The following is a 17579-nucleotide window of genomic DNA, read 5'->3' on the forward strand; positions in this document are numbered from 1 at the left end:
AAATTGGGGACGTCCCCTTGCTCTCCCAAGCTCCACCCATGCATGCAACTAGCGTGGTGCAGCTCTTCGGACAGCACCGCCCCTCTGGGACGTGTTTGGATCAGCACCGTTGGCTCTGAAGCCGGATTGCTGACACCCTAGGGAGACACATGGGGCAGTTAAGACACTCCCCCACCACCACTATTGTCTCTGGCTCTTCGCAGAGACTCAGGCAGGCACAGATTGATTTGACTCACATTTTTTGAAGGTTTCTTAACTTAAAACATGAGCCCAGATTCTGGAGCACAGGCTGCAGCCTCCTGGGAAGACCCGAGTTCCCTGGGCTCGGTCAGGCGCCAGCCGAGAGAGGCTGGGCACAGGAAAGGCCAGCACACCCCAGGGAGATGCCCTCAGACTTGGGTCTCGACTGGTTCCTGGTGATTCCTGCGCTAGTCTGTTAGCTAATGGATACCTCCATTGACAGCCGGGGCTGCTTAGCATGGGAATCCGGATGGCCACACCTTAGCACGGTGTCTGGCCCTCGCGAGGCCTGTGGTTGGACTTGTCCGAGTCGGGGGAGAACAGACCTCTCCTCTGATGCAGCCAGTTGTGCTGTTCCCAGCCACTGCAGCATGGGAGAGGGAGGCGTTGCCAGATACACCTGCAGTGGGAAATGGCTCTTTTAAAACCCCTTTCCTGTCTGAGAGGCCGCCCTGGAATTTGCATCCCAGCCCATTGTAGGCCGAGGAGCCCAGCGGACTGTCACGTGACCCTGAACTGCCTGCACGAACTCTTCAGGTTTCTCTACCTGCTGTCTAATCTTCGGCAGTACAGCGACTTGGCAAGCGCCCGTTCCTACGCTCAGGCCTGTGCCAAACCCCAGGGAGAGGTCATGGACAGGTCGCCCTTCAGACAATAACCTACTGTGACTTGACACTAAAATATAAGTAGCTACTAAAAATACCGTTCTGCTGGCGTAGCTGTAGTCAGTCCCTCCTGTAATAGCATCCAGCTCCTCCGCCTTCTCCTGCAGGGAGCAGAGCAAAGTGCTCCCCAGCCGAGAGACTGGCTGCAAATGCGTACACCTGCTCTGCGTGCCCGAGAGCAGCGCGCCCACCGTCTGCCCAGCACACGGCTGTGTTGGCACCAGGCCAGGAGCCGGGGGCTGCATTTAATGCCAATAAAATGGAGCACATTGCAGCGACTGTCTCTTTATAAGGTCGGGTGCCCTGTGGAAGCTACAGGTCCCAGCTTGATCCAAGGCATGGCTGACCTGGCTTGCACGGAGGTGGTGAACTAGAAGTGAAGGGCCCTGGATCCATTTACAGCTGCCGAGGGGCATCCAGTCCTCCAGGGCGCTTGTGGCCAGATGGCCACGGTGTTCCAAAGGCTTTGCCCCACGCTTGTAATACCACGTCAATGACGCTGCAGGCGTGTAGGTTGCAAAAGTCGAGTGGTCAGGATGGCATCCGCTGCTGCAAACGTAATTCAGCTCCCTTGTGCCTGTGCATTATCCTACAGGCTTTAGTTCTGTCCTCACGTAGGATTATTCCACAACCTGCACTGATGGAGTAACTGGTAGCAGTAGTATGCTGTTATCCTCTGTGGAATAGTAACTACAGGGGATGATGCGCTTTGCCAGTGGCTTTCTCAACTATCTGCAGACGGCAGAGAAATGGGGAGACTTCGGGTTCCTGGGTTCAGTCCCAGGCTCTGGAGCGAGCAGTGCTCACATGTACTCCTGCAGGGTCCCTCCCCCTTCATCCCTGTGTGTTCAAATCACATTGCTGATCACCAGCAGGGGGCGCTGAAGTCTCCCTGTATCTGGACCCACAGCAGCCCTGGTAGGTGAGAGGAGCAATTCCAAGGGAAGTCCTACAGCTCTGGGCTGGAGCATGCTCAGTGCAAATAGACTCTTTGGAGAATTTAGCAGCTGAACAGATCTCTACTGAGCACGTGCAAACTGATTTTTCTTATCCCTGGGCCAAGTTTGGGCAGATTTTCATGGAGATGGCAAAAGGCACATCCGTGATGCCGGGTGACCCCTGCCAAATTTCACATCCCTGTACCAAAGCATTGGGGGGCAGGGCAGGAGAATTCTCCCCCCCCCCGCCCCCAACCTCATTAAGCCATTTTTCAGAACTGTTTTAACTGAAACTCGGGCTTGAAAAGAAACAACTCTCAGTTCTTAGTCTGGCAAAGTTACAAGCCCGTTTTCAGTTGTTGTTTGCAATAGAAAGTGCTAGTGACGTTTGCTTAGAGATGATGCTACAAGCTCCACGTGGCAGTGACATCATGACCTCCCTGAGTGCCGCTTAGCTCCCACCCCCGTAGCCCGGCACGTGTCCCACAGCAGGGAGGGCTTCGAACGTGCGACTTCCTTCCGCAGGTGAGGAAACACGGGGCCCAGCTCCTGGCTTCCATGGTCAATGGCATGGACGACAAGGATGATCCCGACAACCTGGTTGCTCTGGAGGCCATGTCTAGCCTGTCCAAACTCCTGGACCACGTGGAGGAGAGGGACATCCGCTCCATGCTTCTCCATATTGCTATCCGCATCCGCCCCTTCTTTGACAACGTAAGGCAGAACCTGGGCTGGTTGGGAGGGAGCGTGAGCCAGGGTGCAAAGGGCTTGGGGGCTGTAATGAGAGGAGCCTGCTCTGAAGTGGGGGGTCAGAGTCTTCTCCAGCATGTCAGGGGTGTCAGGTTAGGGCTGAGGGGGTGTGGAGGAGCACAGAGGTCTAGACCACAAGCTGGCGTTCTCCTGGCAGGCTGTCCTACCCAGGAGAGACCTGGGCTGCTTAGTAGCTAAGCAGGGATCCTCTGAGGCTAAGTTACAACATAACGGCCAGACTGGGTCAGAGCAAAGGTCCATCCAGCCCGGTATCCTGTCTGCCAACAGTGGCCAATGCCAGGTGCCCCAGAGGGAATGAACAGAACAGGGAATCCTCAAGTGATCCATCCCCTGTCGCCCATTCCCAGTAAATAGAAGGCAGCATCCTAGGCTAGAAAGTAGATGCCATGGTGGGCTCCCGCCCGGGCCACAGGGAAGAGTCGGGGAGGGGAGGCTGGCCATGCTGGTACCAGTGTCCGGGAGTTGCTGGGTTCAGCATCGTGGGGCATTGGCTCACAGCAGGGCAGTGGTGTTAACCATGGGACGGGGGTCGGTCTAGTTCGGCGTCCTAGGAGGATGTGCTTAGTGCTCCAGGATAGAAAGGCTGGAGGAGCGGGTCAATGCTCCACGGTTTCAGTTCCTCTGAGGAGGGAGCAGGCCAGGCCAGTGGTTCTGGGGCCGGTGATGTACCTGCCCTGGGAACGGCAAAGCAGCGAAGGACCAAAACTAGAGCCGAGTAACTGAAGGGCTGAGCGGTGGAGATGAGCCGCAGGTAACTGGAGCGAGTTAGCGAAAGGGGTGAGGGCTTCTCGGCGCACGAGGCAGTGGCGAGAGCACAGGGCCTGCCCATGGGAAGGGGTGAGACTGATGACCCTGCTCTCTGCACCAGAGCTTACTGACTCCTTCGGAGAGAGGATTGAGTCTGCTGAGATCTCTCCCAGTCTGTGCCCTCTGCACCTGCCTTGTGAGCCCGTCCCTTGCCTCCTCGGGTCGGTCTCTGCTCCTTCCCCTTCCGAGAAGCAGCCGCCTCCCAGCAGTGCTCCTGCCTGTCCATGGATCTCCTCCCCGCCCCCCCTTCACTTCACCTATCTCCAAAATATTGACAGGCACCGATTTCCTCTCTTCCCACTCTGGCTTCCAGTCCGGCTTGTGCTCGACTCTCCGGTCTCGAATGACCTCTTCCTGGCCACACTTCAGGGCCTCTGCTCTGCCCTGTGCACCCCTCTCCTGAACAGCCTGTGCCCACTGGGCTGCCCGGACGCTGCCTCTGGCTGCCTTTTCTGCGTCCGCCCCGGGACGTCATCCTCCCTTCTCCTGCTCTGCACCGGCCCTGGGGGACTCTGCTGATGGCTCGCAAAGCTTGCTCTGCCGCCAACCTGTCTCTTCCATCCTGGACACCTCCTCTGGGGATGGCTTGCCCCCCTGAACTGCCCCGGGCCCAAAACCAGCTCCCGCCTTCTCCCTTTGCTTGCTGCGGTCACAGACGCCACCCGCCTCCCCAGCACTCAGGCCTTCAACTCCTCCCTCGCTTCAGGCCATAGCTCAATCCTCTGCTCCCGCCGCCTCGCCGAGATCTGGCCCTGGTGCTCAGACCCTCACTTTGCCCTGCCTGGATGATCGTCTCTCAGCACACGCTGCTACTGAACTCCAGCGTGCGCCGGTGGAATCGGATCATGCCCCTCTTGGAGCCCCTCCCTGCTCGCCCTCGTGTCCAGCTTTGCCCTGCCCCGTCCACCCCCCATGCTCCCGGTCTCAGCTGCCCATCCGTCAGATTGCCATGCAATGGGTCCTTGTACTCCTCCCCGAGCCCAGCCCTGCCCGCACTGAAGTCCCTCTCAGACCCACTAGTGCTGGAGTCTTAGCAACTTCCCTACTGTTCCCTTGGTCCTTCCCCTGCCTCTGCCTGCAGGCTGGGAGCAGGGTCCTTGGTGCGTGAGAAGCCTGGTGCCTAGTGGGCATTACTGCAAATCCCTAGTGACTTGTGTGCTAGCACACCTGTCTAAAGAGATACCAGGGAGCCGGGGTGGGCGAGAGGTAACCGCCACTGCCAGGGTGCCGGGGTTAATGGGCCCGTGGGCAGGAAGGAAAGACCCACCCAAATGGCAGAGCAGGAGCGAGTGACGTACTGTAGGAGACGTAGCAGCTGAGTCTATGGCAGGGCTAGGTGATTGTGGGGACTTCCTCTGTGCTAGAGTAACGTCCATCCAGGGGACTCCCAGCATGGTCCAGCCAGCCAGCTGATCTCTGCCCTAGGAAGGCTGTTAGCCCCATTGTACAGAGGAGGAAACTGAGGCAGGGGAGGTTGAAACCTTGTCCCTGCTCTCTGCTCTTTCACCACAATCCACGAGAAGCCAGTGGATAGTCTGAAAGCTCCAGCATCTGCAGAACCTGGTGCTTCATCTGCTGCGTCTGTTTGCTCAGAACTGGAGACAGCCAGCGGGTTGGGGGCTGGGTGGGAAGGAACAATTCCTGTGCTCACCCATGCCGGGGCGTCCCCAGGAGTCAGCGGCTGGAGTGGGGCTGAGACGGCGCCTGCTGTGATCCTTTTGTGCGTCTCCATCACAGCGACGCTCTCCTTGTGTGCCCTTTGCCTGCAGGAAAACCACGAACTGCGCGCATCTTCCATCGTTCTGTTCGGGAACCTGACCAAGTTCAGCGCTGGGAATTGTGAAGACGTCTTTTTTGAGCAGATCCTGAATGGGCTGGTGACGCTGCTGCTTCACCTCCAGGATCCAAAGCCAGAGGTCATCAAAGTAAGTGTCTTGCTGCTAGCTTGGGGGCAGCAGGCGTTTGGCTGGTGTCTGACTGCACAGCTCCTGTGACGATGCTGGTTCTGGCGGGACCCAACTGAGAGTGCCAATTCAGGACAAATTGCTCAAACAGGGCAGTTACAGCCCAAGGCTGGAGTTTATCCCCCTCTAAGGCAAACCAAACCAGCCAGACAGTGAAGACTTTGGTCTCACCCCACTGGCTAACCATAAGTCACACAAACAATTCCCTTAGACACACCAGTTTCCCAGTATCGCCACCAGTGCCACTCGTTATGGGGACAAATGGTTATGAAAACCAATACCCCAGTAAAAGAAAAAAGGTTCTCCTGATCCCACAGGACCCAGCCCCAGGTCAATATACAAATCAGATCTTGCCCACAAATCACGCTGTTCCCAATCCTTTAGAATCTAAAGGTTTATTCATAAAAGGAAAAAGATAGAGATGAGAGCTAGAATTGGTTAAATGGAATCAATTACACACAGTAATGGCAAAGTTCTTGGTTTAGGCTTGTAACAGTGATAGCATAAACTGCAGGTTCAAATCAAGTCTCTGGAACATCCCCAGCTGGGATGGGTCATTCAGTCCTTTGTTCAGAGCTTCAGTTTGTAGCAAAGTCCTTCCAGAGGTAAGAAGCAGGATTGAAGTCAAGATGGAGATGAGGCATCAGCCTTTTATAGTCTTTTCCAGGTGTAAGAACACCTCTTTGTCCTTACTGTGGAAAATTACAGCAAAATGGAGTCTGGAGTCACATGGGCCAGTCCCTGCGTTCCTTGCTGAGTCACAAGGCGTATCTGCCTTCTCTCAATGGGTCAGTTGTATAGCTGATGATCCTTAATGGGCCATCAAGCAGGCTAGGCAGAGCTAACACCAGCTTGTCTGGGGTGTCACCCAGAAGCAGAGCATAAGTTTGAAATAGACAGTATAGAGCCAATATTCATAACTTCAACTACAAAATTGATACACACATATAGACAGCATAATCATAACCAGCAAACCATAACCTTGTCTTAGACACCTCATTTGACCCCCTTTATAGAAAATTTGGTACCACTACAGGACCTTGGTTGCAACCATGTTCTATATGGTCCCAGATTGTATCAATAACATCACAGCTCCATGCTGGCCTGCGGGCTCAGCGAGGACCGTGTCCTGCTAAGCGTTCCTATAGCTGGGAGTCTGGAACCGGGGGCTGTTGGTCCCTGGGAGTGGGGTGTCCTGTCCTGTCCTGCCAGGGTGAAAGGAGACGAGCGGCTGGTGCGTTTCCGGTGACTGACACAGTGTTGCTGTCTCCTCCTTCTCGTCCGCCCTGTCCTGCAGGCCTGTAAATTTGCTCTGCGCATGTGTGGCCCCAACATGGGCTGTGAGGGACTCTGTGACATGTTCCTGAACCACCTGCATGAAGACCGTAGCCTGCATTACGGAGAGTTCATGAACGACGTCTGTAAGCACCTGGTGAGTGAGACTCTGGCTTCCCAGTAGGTGGAGTGAGTGGCTGAGAGCCCTGCGAGCCGTCGCTGCTGGGGCACGACTAACCTGCTCCAGCCCGCCCCACTCTGGGCCGTTGCCGACAGCCGGCACAGAAACGCCAGAGAGCAGCATTTCCAGCCCAGTGAGCTGGAGGACCCAGAGCAGAGACCGTCTGGGACAGCAGGAAGGTGCTGAAGTCAGCGAGTGTTCCCCTGGCAGCGGCTTGGCCTGTCCCTTGACGGGGTGGGACCTTTCGAGAGTCCCGGCAGTCGGCCCTTTTCTGCTGCCCCAAAGGAGTGACCAGAAGTGCTGGCCAAGGGCGCAGAGGTCAAGGCTGCCTGGCTCAAGCTGCAGCGCGGCATGCTGTCCATCTGGCCTTGGACTCGGTGACCCCCATGGACCTCCCGTCACCCACTCCCTTCGCAGGCCGGGGTGGGGACGGACAGTCTGCACTGCCCTCGACCTGGTCATCTGACCGGAACCGTCTCACGCTCCAGTGTTTCAACCAGGCGCCAGCAGGGGGCGGGAAAGACCCCAGCTGGAGATGGGACCCTGGTGGTGAGCTGGGGCAGAGAACCCTCTCTCTCCTATGCCTGGCTGGTGGGTCTCCGTGGGGGCTGGGAAGGGGTTTCTCCCAGCTCAGACTGGCAGGGACCACAGGGTTTTTTGCCTTCCTCTGCAGCGTGGGGCGTGGATCCGCCTGCAGGACCATCTGGGCACGTCGCCTCTTCAGTTCCCTGCCGCTGGGGCACTGGGCGTTTTGCTGGCCTCTTGGTTTCTCCTCTCTGCCGTGGCACCCGCCAGCATGGTGTCCTGAGCACTGAAGTGCTTTAGTTTCACCGAGGCCTCAGGCTGCCCGTGGGGGTGAAACGTACGGCCAGGGATCCCCCAGAGGGCGGAGGAGACGCCTTGAGGCCAGAAGAGACCATTACGCGCTCTGAACCTCGCTGAGCAGACCAGTCCCTCTTCTGTCAGCACGGCAGGCTGCCCCCTTGTCCACTTCCGACCGGGGCTCCCGGCTCTGACGCTGCGGGAGGCGGCCCAGAGCAGCCGGGTAGCTCCTGAAGCGCCCCTGGCCAGTCGCTGCCATGCCCATAGCACACTCTGCTCCCCAAAGGGAGCTCTCCTGCAGCCGACCGCCTACAGAGCCGATTCTCTCCTCGCCCGGCCTTCCCTCCCGGTCCTATTGTGCCTTACCGTGGTCCCTTGCCACGGGAGCCTGGGCATGTTCGTACGAAACCGACACAGCCCACGGGGGGGCTTGCCCCAGCGGGGGTCTGTGCTGGGGATGGGATGCCCAGCACGTCTGCCCCTTTCCGCAGGAAGCGGGGTGCCTCGGGGAGCCCAGCTCATTCTCATTACCTTGGCTTTCTCTTTAGATGCAGAACTACCCAGAGATGCTGAATCGTTTGATTTCAACCAACCTCTTCTACTTCAAGAGCAACTGGGTTGACATTCGAGCAGCAGCGCCCATGTTTATCGGTAAGGTTGCCTTGGCGCTGTTCCCAGGTCGGCACTACTCCTGCTGGCTGGGACTGGCAGAGGGGTTTGAAAGTCACTGGCGTCTGGGTGCTTAACTCTCTCTCTAATGTGTTTGGGGGGTGGGGTGGGGGGGAGCTGTGAGATTATGGGGGCTTCAGTCTGAGTGGCACCTGCTGGAGGTCTCATGTGGCCAGTATGGAAACATCCTTGGAATTTCTAAACCTGCTAGATGGGCATTTCCTAACTCGGAAAGTGCTGCAGCCGACCTGTGGAATTGTTTATTAGACCTTGTGCTGACAGATACGGAGGGACTGATCCCAGAACTAAAAATTACTGGTAGCTCAGGTGCAAATGACCATGACTTGATCAAGCCGGATACAGTCCAGACCAGTAAAATATTGACCTGGTGCTTCAATAGGGCCAATTTCACAAGGATGAAAACAATGATGAGCCAAACCAGCAGGGAGGAAGAATAGACTCAGAAATGGGTTATGAACCCTTCGTCAGATGCACAGAACCCCACGGCTGAGGAAGAAGGCTGTATTGGTGAAAAGACCGACACAGCTCACTGGGGGCGTGAAGGCAGCTATTTTTTGGAGGAAATCTGTTGCCAGCAGAGTTAGACAATAAGGAGTTTTTAAGTGTGTGCGGAACAAAGAATGCTGCCCGTGGTATCGGTCCATTACTCGATGGCAATGGTAGAATAGCCACAAAGCAGGAGTTGTTCAAGACACATTTGTTCTGTATTGGGGAATAAAACCGATGAGATGTCATGTCCTGTGATGATTCTCTCTCCAGTCCACTAGTATCTCAGGATAACAGCAGCTACTAAAGTTCGACATTTTTAAATCAGCAGATTTGGATAACTTGCATCCAAGAGTCTTAAAAGAGCTGGCTGGCTAATGTTGATTTTTTTCAATACGTCTTGGAACACCTACAAGACTAGAGGAAAGCCGGTATTGAAAAAGGGTAATCAGGCTAACTCAGGTAATGAGAAGCCTGACAGCTTGACATCAATCATGGGCAGCATAATGCAGTGGCTGATACAGGACTTGATAAAGAATTAAAGGAGGACCAGCTAATGCCAGTCAGCCTGGGTTTACAGGGAAACTAGATCCTGTCAAACTGTCTGTTTGCGGCGATGACCAGTCTGGCTGCTAACCGTGGTCATGGGGTGTCAAGTTCTTGCGCTTCTGTTGGGTGTTGACTTGGTACCACACCACAGTCTGAAGAAACTAGATCAACATAAGCATCATGGCACATGTTAGGTGGATTAAAAACTGGCAAATAGGTCTGGGGAGGAGGAGTCCTTGAGCGGGCATATTTCTAGTGGGGTCCCACAGGGTGGATTCTTGGCCCTAGGCTAGCGAATATTATTTTTTATTTTATTTTAATTTGTTTTTAATCCGTGACCTGGAAGAAAACATAAAATTGTCACTGAAGTTTGCAGAGGATACAGAAGTTGGGGGAGTGGTCACTGATCTAGAGCGCACGGTGTCGCTGGGTAAGCTGCGTGCAAGCAAACGTGCATGTTAGTGTGGCTACGTGTAAATGGAACGTGTCGGGACAAAGGCTGTCGGCTGGGGGCTCTATCCTGGGAAGCAACGACTCTGAAAGATGGATAATCAGCTGCACATCAGCTCTCAGTGCGATGTGGTGGCTAATGGGATCCTTGGATGCATAAACGGGGGAGTCTCGAGGGGGAGCAGAGAGGTTATTGTACCTCTGTATGTGGCCCTGGGGCGAGCGCTGCTGGGATCCTGGGGCCAGTTCTGGGGTTCATGGTTCAAGGACATTGATAAAGTGGGGAGGGGTCAGAGACAAGTCGAGAGATTACAGGGCTGGAAACCTGCCTTAGAGTGAGACTTGAGGGGCTCAGTCTCCTTAGCTTAACAGAGGCGTCTAAGGGGTGAGTTGGATCAGTCTATAAATACCTGCACGGGGAGCAAATACTGGATAACGGGCTCCTCAGTCTAGCAGACAAAGGTCTGTCACGCTCCCGTGGCTGGAAGTTTGAAGTCAGACCAATTCAGACTGGAAAAAAGGGATGTGATTAGCCCTTGGGCCGATCACCAAGGGTCTTGGTGCAGTTCCCATCACCGGCAAGTCTCAAATCAAGACTGGATTTTTTCTTTTTTTAAGCTGTGCTCTAGGGCTGATGATAGGGCTGGTCTCTGGCCGGTGCTGGGCAGGTCAGACTGGATAATCACTCGGGTCCCTTCTGGCCTCGGGAGCTGTGAAATTCCCGTGCCCCGCTCCTCGCAGGTCAGCACCGTGCAGACGCCGGCAACGCTCCTGGGGGAGGGGTGCTTTGGTGCCTCTGCACTCGCGTACTGCAGCTGCTGCTCTGCGGGACGCCCGAATTCTCATGTGACCCGGCCAGGTTAAACGAGGCCTCAGCACCCTGCGCTGCAAACTCAGCCGTAACCTTCACTCTCTTCTGCCTCCAGGCTTCCTCGTTCTGCACGTGGACGAAGAGCACAGTAAGCAAGTGGACCTGGACCAACTCCTTTCCTGTGAGTAAGAGAGCATCCCTTAGCGCTCTGCTCCGGCTGGGCCGGGCCGGGAGCTGCGGGGTGAAATGGGAGGGAGATTGCAGTGCGGGAAGGCAGGGCTGGGAGTGAGTCTCTTGGCGGGCCCCAGCGAGGTTACTGCACCGGGCAGTTGGAGGTTAATGAGCCAGGCCTGGGGCTGGAGCAGCTTCGCCTTCCAGTTCATTGCTGTCATTTTGCGTCTCGCTGCTGCCAAGCCACGATCGCGCCGCACCTCTGTTCCCTCCTTTGTACCGGGCTATAGACCCCTGTGCTGGCATGGCCTAGGCAAGGGCTTCCCCACTAGGGCCAGGCTGGGTGCTGGGCTACGGGACAGTTGGTCTTGGCTTGAGTCGAGGCCAGTGGCCCACCTTGACTTCAGAGTCCAAGGTTGTTCTGAGCAACAGCAAAACCTCCTGCTCGGGGGGGAGGGGGGGATTTCTGCCCTCGCCAGGCCTGCCTACAATAGCAAACATTCCCCTCTCCAGTGAGGGTCTGTAGGGCCAGCGTGTACGCGGTGTACGAGAGCTGTGCTAGGTCCTTGCCCAGCGCTCGGTCGAGAGGCCCCGCAGGCACCTTGGTGCCTCCTGCAGAACAGATCCCAGCTCCCTTCTCCTAGCTGGTCTCCCATGGGCCTTTCCCTCCGTTCGCCCCGGGAACGCTGCCCTGGGGCTGCAGGGCTGGGCTCTGCTCTCCGGGTTCGGGGCCCGGGAGGCTCATGTTAAACACGAGCCTGGCTGGACGAGGGCCTGCATGGGCTGTTGCCAATGCTTCAGGCCTTGACGCCCGGGGCTCGTCCTGGGGGGGGGCTGGGGACAAGCTGCTCCCTACGGGTCGTTGCCGGGGCTGGTCAGCATGGCAGGCGCTGGTCTCGGCCCCCCCGGGCCTGACTCCTCGGGGTTTTGTCAGTGTCACCGTAATGGAGCGTTGTGGGGAGGGGGAGCTCCTCCCAAGGCTGAGGGGCAGCAGCCGAGGAAGCATGAAGGGGGTTGTTTGGCAGTGGAGGCTGGTGCCATGGGCTTGGAGTGAGCGCTTGGCCTGTGAACGAGATGACAGGCTGCTGGGGGAGTGGGGAATAGCTCGGGAAAGGCCTTGGGAATGAAGACAAGTAGCTGCTGTCTGTGACGGAGCTGGGGGGGGGGACCTGGCTAGGAGCTGCTCGTTTTGGGTAATGGATGTTGTGCTCCGGAGGAGGCTTTGCCAGGGGCTGTGCTAGGAGCGGGATCTTGGCAGCACCATTCGGAGTGGGCATGGGCAGACGGCTGCGTTTGTCCAGGCCAGAGGGAAGGGTTTTGCAGCAATCGAGGGGTGACATAGTGGCTGGGCAGGGCAGGCTGCGGTGTGGATGTAAGGACCTGCCAGGGGTATGGGCCTGCAGAGCTGGCCATAGTGACTGGGGAGCTGGCTCGCTCTCAGCCGTGTTGTTTGAGCTGGTGACGAGAGGCCCTGAGGAGAGCTCGGGCGGCGGAGACGCCCGTTCGGGCAGGAGGAGGCTGGCGGAGAGAGCTGGAGCTGGGCGCGGTCACAGAGACGGGAGCTGAGTGTTGTGGATGAGATTAGCGAGGGGACCAAGGACGGAGTCTGGGGAACCCTCACAAACAGCAAGGGCTGGTCTACACTAGACATTAGCTCAACCCAGCTACGTGTGAAAAGTCCTCCCCAGCGATTTCAGCCGAGCCAGCCGAAGGGCCTGTGTGAACAGCACTAGTTCCATCCACCTGGCTACTGCCTCGGGCCGGATTCCCGGGGAGAGCCCCCCGGCCCCGGGCAGCGTCTGGGCTGCAGTGGAGACGAGCCCTAACATCGGTGTAGCACATTACGGCCAGGCTGGCCAGACGGTGCTGTTGGGGGGGGATGCTGCGAATGACACCAAGCCACAGACTGGCCTAGGACATCCGAGCGGGGACAGGGAGTATCGTATTGAGTGGCTGCTACGGGCAGAGCCCAGATCGGATCTGGCTGGAACTCTGGCCGTAGCTAGAACGCCCCCAGAGGAGTGTCATGTGGCGGGGCAGATGGCAGAAAAGGTGCTAAGGAAAATCCTCCCTCTCCTGGACTGTCTGCATGGTCCTGGGTAACGACCCGGGGGGATTCCAAAGAGCCTTCGACAAAGTCCCTGGAGGCTCCTGGGCCTGCCCTGTGGCCTGCGCCCTGTGGCCTGCGCCCTATGGCCGCCTCTTGCATGTTACCGACAGAGGTGGCTACAGTGCGTAAGGCTCTGATTTTGGCTTGGAAATTTGTAGTCAGTCTCACAGCAGAGGGGGGTGTCTTCGGGGGCTAGTCACTGAAGTCCCTGCCAGTAGCATGCGCTGCATCAGCGTACACAGGAGCACAGTGCAGGTGCTGGCTGGTGAGGCCCGGGGGCGAGGCGGGTTGGAGAACAAGCCCACCCTGCAGCAGCGACTCCTGGCCCACGGGCTGGTCCCCGCTCCTGGCCCACATGGTCACAGCCCCCCTCTGGAGATGGAAACCGAGGGTGAACAGGCCAATCCAGAGTGGGGCTGTGACGCTGTGCCCCCTGCTGCAAGGCCACTCGTCTTCACGGCCTAGTTTCCTTGACTTCTGACAATCGTAGCCCACTGTGCGTGCCAGGGTCCTGGCGAGCTGTCTGCAGGGCTTGCTTGGCCAGTGCCTCGAGCGAGGGAGTGGCCGGGCACATGGTGCTAGTCGCTTAGCAGCGGGGTTGTGACCTTCAGTCCCCCAGCGGCTCCGTTCCTCTCCGCTGAGCTGGGGCAGGGGCTTGGATCAGCAAGTGAGGGTTTGCTACGCCCGAGCGCACTCTGTGATGGGCACAGCAGTGTGCGTTGTGAATAACCGCTGCCGATGCTGGGCTCCGGAGGAGACTGCCCCCAGCACAGAGCCGAGCGTGGCACCAGCACTGGCGAAGCGGCCGGAGGCTGAAACTCCAGCTCCCGTCTGTGGCATCGCAGGCTGCAGCCCGGGCGTCGGCTCAAAGCGCGTGTGGCATTTGCAGCGTTGGCGCGTAAGGAAGTGCTGGGTTTGCTTGTAACGTGTTCATTGTTAAAAGGCCCAGCTCCAGCTCGTTAGAAAGGACTCATAAAAAGTCCAATTGAAGCTGGTGGCATTTTGGAGCCGAGTTAAGTAATTTTCCTGGATTTCAGGGATTTTTTCCCTGTCACTAGTGACCTCATAGTGTATCGTAATGCATGGAAACTCTTGGATTGTTCCAAGAGAGCTTAAAAAACACTAAAAAAGGAAAAACTCTCTTTCCGTTGGCTCCCGGAGCCCTTCCAGCAGAGAGGGGCCTGTCTGTTTGAAACAAGTGAAAGAGAAGACGTGTGTCTGTGAGTAATCGCTGGAGTTAGCAGCCTTGGATCAGGTTGCTCGAGCTTCCCGTATTGAGTGGATTAGCTGACTGGGGTCCAGGGACAGCTCCGGGCTCTGATTTACAGCCCAGCCCCCGGGGGCACCCCCGCGCTAGCCCAGGCTAATCACCAGGGCGGCTGGAACAGGAAGCGAGTCGGCACATAAATCAGGGACCTTCATCCATGCTAATGGCAGAGGGGATCTGGAGGGACGGGGGGCGCCCGGCTTTGTAAACAAGCTACTGGAAAAACGTTGTTAGAGCTTCACTGCGAGGAAAAACTACCTGGCTGGGCCTGGGCGCGGCTCCGAGGGCGAGGTGCTGCGAACACTGGTGGGGTCACGTCGCCCCTGTCCATGGGCACCCCGTAGTTCTTCCCACCCGGCTCCTGCCTGCTCTGGCCGGCTGTGTGTGGCCCAGCATGGGGGCCCATCGGCGCTAGCAGGGGAGAGTCCGGCGAGGGGACGCTGGCGAGCAGAACGCCTCAGCGTCACTAGGCCAGAGACTCGCTCACGGCTTCAGGCAAGTGCTGCAGCGCAAGGCTTCCTGCTGCTCGCTGGGGAAATCGTAACCCAGAGCAGGCCAGGGCCTGATCTGCCCGCTCCCTTCCGGGAGCGCGTGGAACAGAGTCTGCTCAGCGCTCGCCCAGCGGCCGGGGGCCTGCTCGGGCCGACTGCTGGGTCTGGATGGCTAGTGCCCAGGAGTCCGACCCACGCGCTGGGCTGGGCTGGGCACGGCCCAGCGTGGAGTCTGCAGTGAGACGATGTCGCTGGGTTCTCCTCGAGGGTCCAACCACCCCCCTTAGTGCTGGGGCGGGGCATGAAGTGAGCAGTGCCCCCGGCCAGGCTGCTTGTGGGTGTGCCCCTTAGCACAGCTCGGGCACTGCTGCAGTCTGGTGCTGCGCACCCCCTGCCCCGCCCAGCTCAGGGTGGGTCCTGGGAAACAGGCAGAGCGCGCGGGGGGTGGGCACAGCTTCACATGGGGCTCACGCGTCTCCCTGGCGAGCCCTGCTTTGCCACAGCTGCCCTGTGTGACCCTGGGCCAGTCACGCAGCCTCTGGGCTTCATTTCCCCCTCTGTAAGGGGTGAGCTCTGCCCTACCTCCTGGGGCTGAGGGGAAACGTGAGGGGCTCCGACTGCCATGATGGGGCCAGCCAGATCAGTGCATGGGGGGGGGGGGTGTCCTACTGCCCTGCCTGGCTCCCCCTCAGGCTGTGGGGGTGGCCTGTGTGGACGCTCTAGGAGGAGCCGGTGCCAAGGCTGGTCCCGCTGCTCGTTTTGGGTAATGGATGTTGTGCTCCGGAGGAGGCTTCGCCAGGGGCTGTGCAGGGCTGAGGGGCCGAGACAGCTCCTGCTGGGGAGGAGCACTGCCCCGTGGGGTGGAAGGGGAGAGGCCAAAGGGTCGATTGTGCCCGGGGCTCTGGGGGAGGGGACATGGCTCTGCTTTGGGGAGCAGAGGTGGAGGTTGGGAGGTGCTGCCCCCGGCTGGTCAGGCTTGATGCCTGGGGCCGTGCCCTGACCTCCAGTGCAGGGAGGGGCTGGGCCTGGAGCGGAGTGCGGGGCACGGCTGGGGCGGGACTGTGCCAGCTCCGTTGGAATGAGGCTGGTTTCCCGGGCTCGCGGCTGCTAGTCACGCGCTCTCGTTCCAGCTCTCAACGTGCTGCTGAAGGACCCGGCTCCCGTCGTCCGCATGAAGGTGGCTGAGACTCTGGGCCGCCTGGTCCGGGTTGTGTGAGCGGCAGATGGGACCTGCGGGCGCCCGGGCTCCGTGACCGCGGTCAGGTCGATGGATGTTCCTCCCCCTGGAGATGCCACGTCTTCCAGTGCCCGGAACCGGTGCCTTGCGCAGCGCCATGCCTGCGCCTCACTTCCCTGCCTGGAGCAGGGGCCTCGTGCGGCTTCTCCCCTATGCAGCGTGGAGGACTCCGCCCTTCCCGGCGGCCACGGGAGGCTCCGCTGTGGCTGCTGGTTCAACCGTCACTGTCCCCGGCTCTCCGACAGCCTTTCCCGCGATGTGCACTCACCACGGGCACTCCCCGAGCTAAGGAACTGGGCAATAGGACACGGAACTGTTCCGGGGTCACCCCCGCTGAGCGCAGCCCCTCTGGCTTGCCTGGGTCGCTGCCCTGGCACGAGAGGGGCAGGCAGCAGCCCCGCTGAGGCCCCTGGTGTCATTGCATGTTCTAGGCTGGTCGTCTCACACCGATTGCTCCCATGCAGTCACTGGGACATGTGACTGTTACAGTCAGACTCTGGTTCGCACCGGCCTGGGTGCTGCACAGCCTGGGGTTAGATGGGGCACCCTGCCCTGGTGGGGTCCCTGGATGGCCTCTGAGGACCTCCCCTCCCCCGGATGTCCTAGGAGGGTGAGGAACCTCGGCCATCACTGCACGTGCACCTTCCTTCCACTGTTGTTCCACGAGTGAGCCAGCGAGCTGCCCCCAGAGTCCTTGGCACTGCCCGGTGCTTCTCCCTGGGCCCCCCCGGCACAGAAGGGCCCCCGCCTGCAGCTGTGTCCGAGGGCAGCAGTGCGCGCTGAGTTCTCTGCTGGCTGAGTGGAGCTGTCCCCTGCACACGGAACGTGTATAGAAACCAGACTGTACGTATTTTTTAATAAAGCTGTTTGCTTCTGGTAGAGGGGCTGGCGCTGGAGTCTCATTGCCAGGTGGGGCCTGCCTTGTCTGGGTGCTGCTAAGGGCGTGTTGGGGGGACTTGGAGCCTGGCCTCCCGGGGGGGAACGCTGGCCTTGGAGATCTCATGGCAGCAATTTGCTCCCCCATCACATTACTCCCTTGGTGGAAAAAGGGGCTGCAGGCTGGTGTGTGAAAGGCAGGTGCCCCAGGCCCTTGCCTGCACCAACAGCTGTGCTTGCTCCCTGCTTCAGCACCACAGGCCAGGGCTGAGCTGTACGGGGAGCTGGGGTGGAGGGCGGGCCCCCGGGCAGATCCTGCCTCTTCCTCACCCCACAGCAGGGGGCTCCAACCTGGCCTGACACAGGCCAACCACCTGCTCAAGGGCGACTAACACCAAGTGGTGCCTGTTGGAGGGGAACATTGAAACTGCTCCATACGTTCCAGGGGCTAAACGAATGATCAGCTAGCCTTGTGGATAGGGGGAAGCGGTAGATGTGGTGTATCTTGACTTTAGTAAGGCTTTTGTTACTGTTTCAAATGACCTTCTCATAAACAAACTAGGGAAATACAACCTAGATGGAGCTGCTCTAAGGTGGGTGCATAACTAGTTGGAAAATCGTTCCCAGAGAGTAGCTATCAGTGGCTCACAGTCATGCTGGAAGGGCATAACGAGTGGGGTCCCGCAGGGATCGGTTCTGGGTCCGGTTCTGTTCAATATCTTCATCAGTGATTTAGCTAATGGCACAGATAGTACACTTATAAAGTTTGCGGACGATA

At 58.4% G+C, this 17579-nt stretch overlaps 1 protein-coding gene across 1 annotated transcript in view; it reads left to right on the forward strand.

Moving 5' to 3' along the window:
• MROH1 (maestro heat like repeat family member 1) overlaps window positions 1–16804 on the forward strand; it is a 110735-nt gene extending 93931 nt beyond the window's left edge. Inside the window, exons 38-43 of the mRNA XM_065397867.1 lie at window positions 2369–2557; window positions 5191–5346; window positions 6683–6817; window positions 8212–8314; window positions 10765–10830; window positions 15819–16804. Of these exons, the coding sequence (XP_065253939.1) occupies window positions 2369–2557; window positions 5191–5346; window positions 6683–6817; window positions 8212–8314; window positions 10765–10830; window positions 15819–15904 (735 nt within the window). The 3' untranslated portion in view covers window positions 15905–16804. The remainder of the gene's footprint in view (window positions 1–2368; window positions 2558–5190; window positions 5347–6682; window positions 6818–8211; window positions 8315–10764; window positions 10831–15818) is intronic.
• Window positions 16805–17579: the final 775 nt, after the last annotated feature.

Source organism: Emys orbicularis, chromosome 2 (genome assembly GCF_028017835.1).
Source record: "Emys orbicularis isolate rEmyOrb1 chromosome 2, rEmyOrb1.hap1, whole genome shotgun sequence".
Lineage (NCBI taxonomy): Eukaryota > Metazoa > Chordata > Testudines > Emydidae > Emys > Emys orbicularis.